This window comes from Euphorbia lathyris, chromosome 1 (assembly GCF_963576675.1).
Source record: "Euphorbia lathyris chromosome 1, ddEupLath1.1, whole genome shotgun sequence".
Classification (NCBI taxonomy): Eukaryota; Viridiplantae; Streptophyta; class Magnoliopsida; order Malpighiales; family Euphorbiaceae; genus Euphorbia; species Euphorbia lathyris.
Genome location: NC_088910.1, coordinates 95,128,206 through 95,137,550, shown reverse-complemented (window position 1 = coordinate 95,137,550; position 9,345 = coordinate 95,128,206). Strand labels below are relative to the sequence as shown.

The 9,345-nt window shown below is 41.1% G+C and overlaps 1 protein-coding gene across 3 annotated transcripts; it reads left to right on the top strand.

Moving 5' to 3' along the window:
* Positions 1-6,928: 6,928 nt before the first annotated feature.
* Positions 6,929-8,899, top strand: LOC136211723 (uncharacterized). Of its 3 annotated transcripts, none has more exons than XM_066002734.1 (5): positions 6,929-7,327; positions 7,407-7,465; positions 7,570-7,669; positions 8,168-8,238; positions 8,452-8,899. In XM_066002734.1, exons 1-5 carry the CDS (start codon positions 7,252-7,254, stop codon positions 8,632-8,634), a joined length of 489 nt encoding a protein of 162 aa, XP_065858806.1. In that variant the 5' UTR covers positions 6,929-7,251; the 3' UTR covers positions 8,635-8,899. The 3 variants fall into 3 exon arrangements, with proteins under 3 accessions (XP_065858806.1, XP_065858805.1, XP_065858804.1); XM_066002733.1 differs by having other exon boundaries at positions 6,934-7,327; positions 7,410-7,465; positions 7,570-7,717; positions 8,452-8,896; XM_066002732.1 differs by having other exon boundaries at positions 6,934-7,327; positions 7,570-7,717; positions 8,452-8,896.
* The last annotated feature ends 446 nt before the right edge of the window (positions 8,900-9,345 follow it).

The following is a 9,345-nucleotide window of genomic DNA, read 5'->3' as shown; positions in this document are numbered from 1 at the left end:
GACTGCTTCGGCTCCATAAACCAGCGAGAAAGGTGTTTCGCCAGTTGCTGCTTTTACAGAAGTTCTGTATGCCCATAACATATGGGGTATCTCATCCGCCCAACCTGTTTTTTTATCGCCTAGCCGCTTCTTGATCCCTTGAATCATGGCCCTGTTGGTAACCTCTGTCATACCATTCGATTGGGGATGGTTTACGGAAGAAAAATGATTCTTGATCCTCATGCTTTCGCAGTATGCTTTGAACTTGACACAGTTGAACTGGGTGCCGTTGTCAGTTATAAGCTTTTGCGGGATTCCAAATCGCATGATAATGTTCTCTCGTAAGAACTCGATCATTCGTTCAGGTGTTTGAGCGGTTACTGCCTCCACTTCTACCCATTTGCTGAAGTGGTCAACTGCGACTACCAAGTACTTCCTTTTCTTTGTCGTTTCTGGGAATGGACCCACTATATCGATTCCCCATGTTGCGAATGGCCATGCCGTCATTATAGAGATTTGTTCGGCTCCGGGAACGTGCTTTTTATTCGCATGGATTTGACAGCTGTGACATTCCGCTACCATCTTCTGGGAATCCTCCATCACCTTTGGCCAATAGTATCCCATTAGCTTGACTTTTCTTACCAACGCCGCGGATGCTTCATGTGCGCCGCACATTCCTTCATGGAGTTCTCGCAGTACGTAGTCTCCTTCATTGCGGCTAACACATTTCAACCATGGACATGTATATGATTTTCGATACAAAATTCCATCTCGAATTGAGTATCTCGCTGATTGTCCAATTAGCTTTCTGGCTAGGCTTTTGTCATCCGGCAAATCTCCCTGCTCCAGATATTGGCGGATGGGTATCCGCCAATCTTCATCATCTTCCAGCTCTTCAATGACCATAATCTGATCGACTTCAAATGCCGGTGCGGATCTTATCTCCAAATTGCATGCTTTTTGATTCCATGGTTCTCTACTCGCCGCTGCTTTTGCCAGTTCATCAGCCTTTGTGTTTTGGCCTCTTGGAACATGCACCATTTCCCAGATGACTCCCTTGTGTGTTAACTCATGCGTCAATCTGCCTACTACCTGATGGTATTTGACCAGATCTTCTTGTTTCACCAGATAGTTTTTTGTGATCTGATTTATCATGAGTTTAGAATCGCTGTAGATCACCACTCTTTCTGGCGTAAGTTCATTAAGCAGCTTCAATCCGCATATCATTGCTTCATACTCTGCGGCATTATTGGTAGTTTCGAATGTTAACTTTGCCGCATAGTACAGGCGAATAACCTCCGGACCTTTGATGACGACTCCTAGTCCAGCTCCATCCGTGGACAATGCCCCATCTGTGAACATGCTCCACTCTTCTTTTTGTGCCTTTGGACGTTCATCTTCATCCTACGTGAATTCATTCACGAAATCGGCAAGTACTTGACCCTTTAGTGCTGGTCTTCCTTCGTAGCGAATATCGATTTCCCCAAGGCGAATTTACCATTCCATTAATCGGCCGGATGCGTCAGGTTTTTGCAGTACCTTCCGCATTGGAATTCCGGTTCTCACAATGATAGTATGCGCCTAAAAGTATGGTTTTAGCCTAGCCACCGTGGTTATCACCGCGAGAGCCATTTTGTCCAACTTCGAATACCGAAGTTCTGCATCCTTCAAGACTTTGCTCACATAGTACACTGGATATTGTTGGCCCTCTTCTTCTCGCACCATCACAGTGCATATCGCCATACTGGTGACGGATACGTAAAGAAATAAATCTTCTCCATCCTCCGGCCTGCTCATTAAGGGCGGATAGCATAGCAGTCGCTTTATCCCTTCGAATGCTTCTTGGCAATCCGCCGTCCATTCAAAGGACTTAGAGTTTTTGATGGCGTTGTAAAAAGGTAGACATCTCCTAGCTGAGCATGATATGAATCGCCCTAATGCCACCAGCCGCCCGTTCAGTCTATGTACTTCCCTTATGTTCCTCGGTGTCTTCATCTCCATTACCGCTTTAACTTTCTCGGGATTCGCCTCGACTCCTTTGCCACTAACAATGAAACCCAGGAATTTTCCCGCTCTTGCCTCAAATGTGCATTTCTCTGGATTCAATTTGAGGCCATATTTGATTAGCACTTCCAGGATTTCCTTAATGTCCTTCGGGTGGTTCTGCATCTTCTTGCTTTTAATGATCATGTCATCCACATAGATCGAGAAGTTCTCGCCCGATTTGTCTGAAAATATTTTGTTCATCATTCGTTGATATGTTGCTCCCGCATTTTTCAGTCCAAAGGGCATCACCTTGAAGCAGTAAGTTGCCTGATGAGTTATGAATGATGTCTTGATTTCATCCGCCTTCTCCATGGGTATCTGGTGGTAGCTGGATTTCACATCGGTGAACGATAAAGCCTCAAATCCTGCAGTTCCATCTACTAATATATCAATGTTAGGCAGTGGATACATATCCTTCGGACATGCTTTATTCAGATCTTTGAAGTCGACGCACACTCTGTACGTTCCATTTGGCTTTTTGACTAGCACCACATTGGCTAGCCACTCCGGATACGTGACTTCTCGAATCGCATCCGATTTTAGCAAATCTGCCACTGCTTTTTCAATCGCCTTCTGCCGCTCTGGAGCGTGTCCTCTCTTTTTCTGTCGCACTAGGGTTGCACCTTTGTCCACATTCAACGATGGGTTGCTATATCTGGACTTATTCCTTTCAGCACTTCATTCGGAGCGGCGAATGCCGACTCGCATTGGATCAACACCTCAGTAATGGCTTTCTTCGTTTCCTCGGGGAGTCCTGCCGCTATTCGTACATTCTTATCATTTGAGATGGCGAATAGTTCTGTTTCTCCTAATGCTTCTGCCGGCAACTTCTCATCAACTTTATCCTCTTCATCTGGCTTTGGTTCAAGTGACAATGTATAGGCTTGTTGAGACACAAGTTGATCTCCTTCAACTATGACTCGCCCTTGGTGTGTTGGCAAATGCAATGTCAAATGCTTCATTGAGATGAGCGACTCCGTTTCCGATAGGAACGGACGCCCTAGAATTATGTTGTAGGCCAACGGGAGATCAACAATTGCGAATTCTAGATCACCTCGCCATTTTAGATTCTTATCGCCCATTTTTGCTTCCAACACCACATGTCCACTTGTTTGAGATGATTGACCCCCAAAACCAGTTACATCCATGAATGTATGTTCCACTCGCTCGTCATTAATTCCCAACTTGTTGAATGCAGTCCGAGTAATAACATTACAAGAACTGCCGGTATCAATAAGGACCCGCTTAACGTCCCATCCTTCTACGGCCATCGTAATCACCAAGGCATCCGCATGCGGCTCCGTGATTCGCGCAAATGAGTAATTGAGGGCATCCCCCCTATGCGTGTTGCTTTTTCGCTGTTCACGGTGAGCCCTTTTTGTTGGCGGCTCATAGATCCCGCCAGCTATCACGTTTATCACCCCTTTCTTCTGTTTCTTTTCGGGCCTTGCTTCTCCCTCATGTAGGAGCGTTGTTTTCTCATCAATCGTTTCTTTTCTTACGAATTGGCTTAGCTTGCCCCTCTCAATCAGCTTTTCTATTTCCTTCTTCAGTTCATAGCAATCGTTCGTGTCATGGCCGTTCAATCTGTGGAACCTGCAATATTTGTTAGGATATCGCCCCAAACTAGTTCGGCCTTTCGCCTCGGGGAACCTCACATCCTTCTTCAGGGGGTTCTTTTCGATCCAAAGTAACACCTCCTGGCGAGTCGTATTCAATGGTGTTTGATATCCTCCCCCTTGAAAGGAGCGATCGCTTCTGCGAACAAAATTACCCTTGGACTGGGTCTGGCGCCGATTGTCCGAAGTGGATCTAGCAGCATCTCTCTCTCTCCGGGTTTGAGCTCTATGTTCTCTGTTGACATCGTCCACTTCCATGAATTCCTTAGCTATCTTCATGAGTTCGGCCACTGTGCGCGGCTTGTTGCGGATGATTTCCTCCCGCATGCTCCAATCCGTGGTTCCATCCGCCATGATGTTGCGAATGCTCACGATATCCGGGTTCTGCAACCGCACCAGAATATCGTTGAATGCGACAACAAATTCCCTTAGGGAATTATAGTTCCTCTGTTTGATCTCCTTCAGCTGCCTATCCATCACATCCGCTGCTTTACAGCCCACGAACTTTGCACAGAAATCACGACTGTATTGATTCCAGTTGTGAATAGATTCAGCAGGTAAAGACCGAAACCAATCAGATGCCGCTCCGCCCAAAGTGGTCGAGAATAATCTGCAAATTATGCTTTCACTCGCTCCGGCAACATCCATTAATTCTCTGTAGTTCCTGACATGAGCCTCAGGATCAGAATTTGGATCCCCATAGTATTTAGGTATCGCCGGCGCCTTTATCCTGTGATCTGGTATAAATTCCCGCAACGACGGAGCAAAAGGTGAATCACTCTGCACCTCTGCTCTCGCCCTAGGCGTGTACCCCATTCGCTCCATCATGTTCCATAGTTGATCTTCCAACTCAGGATGGGGTATTCGCCGAATCTCCTCCATCCGCTGCTGGTGAACTCTGGGTGACATCCACCCGCCAATTGATGTTGAGATTTGTTCTCGTCGTGGTTCTAGCCGCCGTCCGGTTATAGGATCAAAGTTCTAAGTGTGCCCCTGCCCAGACGTATTCACCCCAGACGTCATTAACTCTGAATGCCCACAAACCAAAGGCTCTGTGTGTTGTAGTGGAAGGATTCCTAGTATTCCCGACGTCGGTTGGGATGTTTGCCAGGTCGGATGGATCGTCATACTAGGATCGTGATACGAGTAGTTGCCTGGGTGGCTGTGTGGGTTCATGCGACTACTTTGACCTATCTGATTTGGCTCTCGAGATGGCTGCGGAAGCGCAGATATGGTGGCAGTAGTCGATGGTTGTGTGGAGATGACAACAGGTTGTTGAGGAGCAGCCGCCACGGCGTTATTGTGATCAGCGATTGCGGTTAGTAAACCAATCATCCGATCCCCCGCCGCTTGGCTCATATTTGAAGCCAAGACTTGTCCTGCCATTTGGACGAAATCGCTATTGGACATCTCCATCTCAGTTTGCACTTGGACTTCCAATAATGGACTCAATTGTCCCGAAGGGTTCGTCGAGCTAGGCACCACAGGTTGTGTACTCGCAGGCTGCGAATTCGCAGTCCGTGGACCCCTTGAGTTCATACTAGTTGATCTGGTTGTAACGCCGGTCGTTCGTGATGGTTCTGACATGTTCTTTGCGTACCTTTAACCAAATGTTGGTAAAAAAGGTCCACCTTCACCGCACCAATGATAACTTGCTGAATCCGATTTGATGATCTCCGCCGGAGTTACCTGCAAAACAGAACCGGAGACGGGATCTCCGGGAAAACTCTCCGACGACCTAGTCAGTTCTTTGTATGAAGGTTGGTAATAATAGCATTACGGGGAAAAATGTGAACGTACCTCTCCCATTTGGCCTTATGGCTTTTTATAAGTGTTCTTAAGTAACCGCCGAGGGCGGTTACTCCTTCCAGGCCACGTTCCGAGGGCGGTTACTCCTTTTTTGGCCATGTCCCTTTCGTGGCTTTCGTGGCAACAAACGTGGTATCGTTTGTTCTGAGTGGGAGTTTTGATGCTCCATTTAGGAATTCGGGGCAGTTACTTACTTCACCCGCTTCCTCTATTCGGGCTCTATTCGGGTCCCATCCGATCCTAGACCATGGGTCTAAGTATGGGCTGGGCCCGTGTAATGAATTCGGCCCGGTTTGGCTTCGCGGGTCATCACTAGTTTTAGGTGTTTGATTAGGGAACAACTGTTTGCATTTTATACATGAAAAGTAGTTTTTTTTTTCTAAAAGCAGGGGACCCTACTTTTCCAATAGCAAACAACAAACAACAAACAGCAACAACACACCACACACCATAGATAAACCAAACTGACTCTTAATATCCTTGGCATGTCTGCTTCATTTACATGTTCAGTTATCGTGTCATCGGTATACACATCCACTATCTCAGTCTTTTGAACATGTCATTTAACTACCTATGATAGGTGGCCCTAACATTTTTAGCTTAAAAGGCATCATTGTATGACAATAATTCTCCTTATATGTTATGAATTACGTTTTTTCTTCATATATTTATCATTGAGCATTTGGTATTATCTAAATGCCACATCTAACAAAGAGTAAATTACATGATGGACATATTCGATCTTATAAATTTAGCATAGATCAAGGAACCAATTCCATCAAAAGCCTAAGCTGATAGTTAAAGATCGATACTAGCTCTTATTATAATATCTGACACATCCCAATACGTGAATACCTTTGGGTTTGATGGAAATATGTACAACATAGACTCATTTTGCTATGTATTGTAATCCTTTTAATAAATGAGAGTTGCCACGATTAATTTGAACTCTCGACCACTTATTCTAAAAGGCTCTGATACCATTTTAAGAAACCAATTTAATAATAATAATAAAATAGTAGTGAGACTCGTTAATAGATTTTATCATAAGCTTTTACAACTTAATTTAGTCCATTTTGGTCTTACATAAAGACTGAAAGAATAATATTCAATATATAATTTACAACCTAGCTACATGGAACCCAATGAATGCAATGCCCAACTAGGGCTGGAACTCTAAATTAAAATATGGATTTAAATTCTAGTTAGAATCTTTGAAACTCAGAAAAATAAAAATAAAAAAATTATAAAAAGAAAATTGAATTTTAATAATTCTTAAATTAAATAAAACGTATGCAGTCAGATTAATTATGTGTGATTGCCATTAAAATCAAACAGCATGGGAAATAAAATTCAATCTCAATCTCAATCTCAATCTCAATCTCAACCTCAATCATTAAACGATAAATATATTCCTTTTGTATGCATATATAGGTTACAAAACATTCACAAATAAGACGATATTTTCCAGTAGTTTTCCGCATAATTAGCTTCCAAAACAGTTCAGTCTAAACATAAAACCACGTTCAATCTTTTGAAATCAACGTTTCCCATCATATTTAATTAACAAAAATTAAGCTTTGAGTTTTCCAAGTTCTGCAATTTAGACTGGAGTAACAATATTATAATTTCAAATAAAGTTAAAATTAATTTTATCAAGGTGTCGGAACCCTAGCTTTGACTTAGGTTTGAACACACTCTATAAAACCCTCCTTTTAGGTTTCCAAAATTTCCTCCCTTTCTTTCAGCTTTGATCAAAACCAAACCTACAAATAATCATCATCAGATAATCACAGAAATGGTGCACATAAGATCACTTATAGGGCTTCTATTTCTTCTGAATTCCCTCAAAGACTGCTCTCTTGCTCATCAAGGTATGCTATTTCTTTCTCTAATTCAACTTTAATTATCTCTATTCATATTGATTTTGATATTGGATATTTGCTCATGAAGTAGATGATTATAATAAGTTTCTGCTGGCTGAAGATAGTGTTGTTTCCACAGCTGGAAAGGTTAGTTTTGAGAGAAATTTACAAGTTTGATTTCCTTTTACATCTTCATGATAATTTTTTCCAATATTTTGTATATAATAAAATATAAATATAATTATGTACAGGAATTTATTGATGGGTTGAAAGCAGCAAGGAAATTTGGGTTTGGAAGAGGAAGGAAAATGATAGTTGAAGAAGTGGAGAGGAAGAAAGAAAGTGAAAAAGGTAGTTTTAATGGAGGAAGAGCTTTAAAGAAGGAGAAAGAAATATCAGGTGCAAAGTGCTTTGGTGATATGAAATGTGAATATTATCAAGTAAAGAAGAATAGATTTAGTGTAAAATGTAAAATTAGAGACAAGTTGAAAGAGTGTGTTTTTGTAGCTTTTGGAGATGATTATCAACCACCTAAACACCATTCTCCTAATCATCACTGATTACTTTCTTAATTTTACAAATTAGATCTTTTTTTTTTCAGTCTTAAACTCAGGAACTGTGCTAGTGATCATGTGTAGTGTAGATATAGTACTTGTATTGTAATATTCCTTTTCTTTTTATTTTTTAATATTAGGATATGTACTCCCAATTTTGAAAGCTTCAGGGAATCTAATCAAGTTGTTCTCAAATTCATGTCTTGTTTCTTTCAATTCTATTTAAATATGTTCTTTTTTAAAGTTTTATATACCAAATTTGTAGGATGTGAAGTTGGTCTTACATTATATGCAGGAAAGAAGGAGAATAATGAACTACACAACTCTCTTCCACTATCACAACACCAACATATCAACAATGATCAGGTACTAATTTTCTTTTAGTTTGTCCAATTTCTCTGTGTTCCAGGCTCATCAAATACCCTTTAAATGGAAGATCTCCTAATTAAAACTTTCTGCCTATACTAGGATTCCAACTTGAGATATAGCTTAAGCGACTTTAAGTCACGGCTATGCAGTCAAATAAATTTTATTATCAAACTTTTCCTATTAAAGTACTGATGTATTTGTTTAATGCAGAAGCATATGAAGAAATTGAATTGGGGAAATGGAAGAAGAGAGAGAGTAGTAATTTCTTCCAAAGAAGAAAGGCTACTGGTTGAAGCAACTAAAGAGATGGTTAGCTTAATGCACAAAGATTACAGTGGATTTAAAAAGGCTAAACGCAAGCCCCCTATCAACAATAGCCTGCCGTTTCATTAATTAGATGATGATGAGATGGGTTTTAGGCTCACAATTTTGCAAACACAGTCCACTAGTGAAGCCTCTTGTATAACCCCATACGAAAAGATATAGAATTAATTAGGTCGGATGTATGTTATTATGCATAGGAAAAGAATCATATGCTGTTTGTTTTAATATTACTAAATTAGATGTAGAAACGTATAACTTCTGTAAATTATCTCTTAGAAAATTAAATATTGTATGGATGATATATTACTTATATTTTCTCCCAATTCACAAAAACAATATGCACGGTCATGTTTTCTTGTCTACTCTATGAATTAATATTGATACTATCACCCCCTAACTGGATTCCTACCATTTTATTTTTTTTTTTAACCTGAAAGTGAAGCTTAAATAGATGATGGATTTGCATCCATATAAATAGTGTTCACAAGCCATTCTGGCACAATAGTTGAAAAGAAATCGCTAGCATTGGAACAGACAAGCCTAGCTACCAAATGAGCCGCACTGTTCGCTAAACGAGAAATAAAGCCTAATTTAAAAGATGGGATGGATCTTAGCATGACTCGACAATCTGCTACAATCATGCCAAATTCAGAAATATCTTGCTTTTCAGAAAGAATAACATCTACCACAGCCTTAGCATCAGATTCAAATATAACAGCAGAAAAACCCATATTAGCAATCCATAATAAGCTCGTGCGGATTGCAAGAGCTTCAATTACT

Excerpts from the sequence above, each read along its gene's own strand:
- LOC136211723 (XM_066002732.1), top strand. The coding sequence starts at position 7,252 with ATGGTGCACATAAGATCACTTATAGGGCTTCTATTTCTTCTGAATTCC. Across the intron at positions 7,328-7,406 it reads CTGCTCTCTTGCTCATCAAG|TAGATGATTATAATAAGTTT; the intron begins GTATGCTATTTC and ends TTGCTCATGAAG. Across the intron at positions 7,718-8,167 it reads GAAGGAGAAAGAAATATCAG|GAAAGAAGGAGAATAATGAA; the intron begins GTGCAAAGTGCT and ends CATTATATGCAG.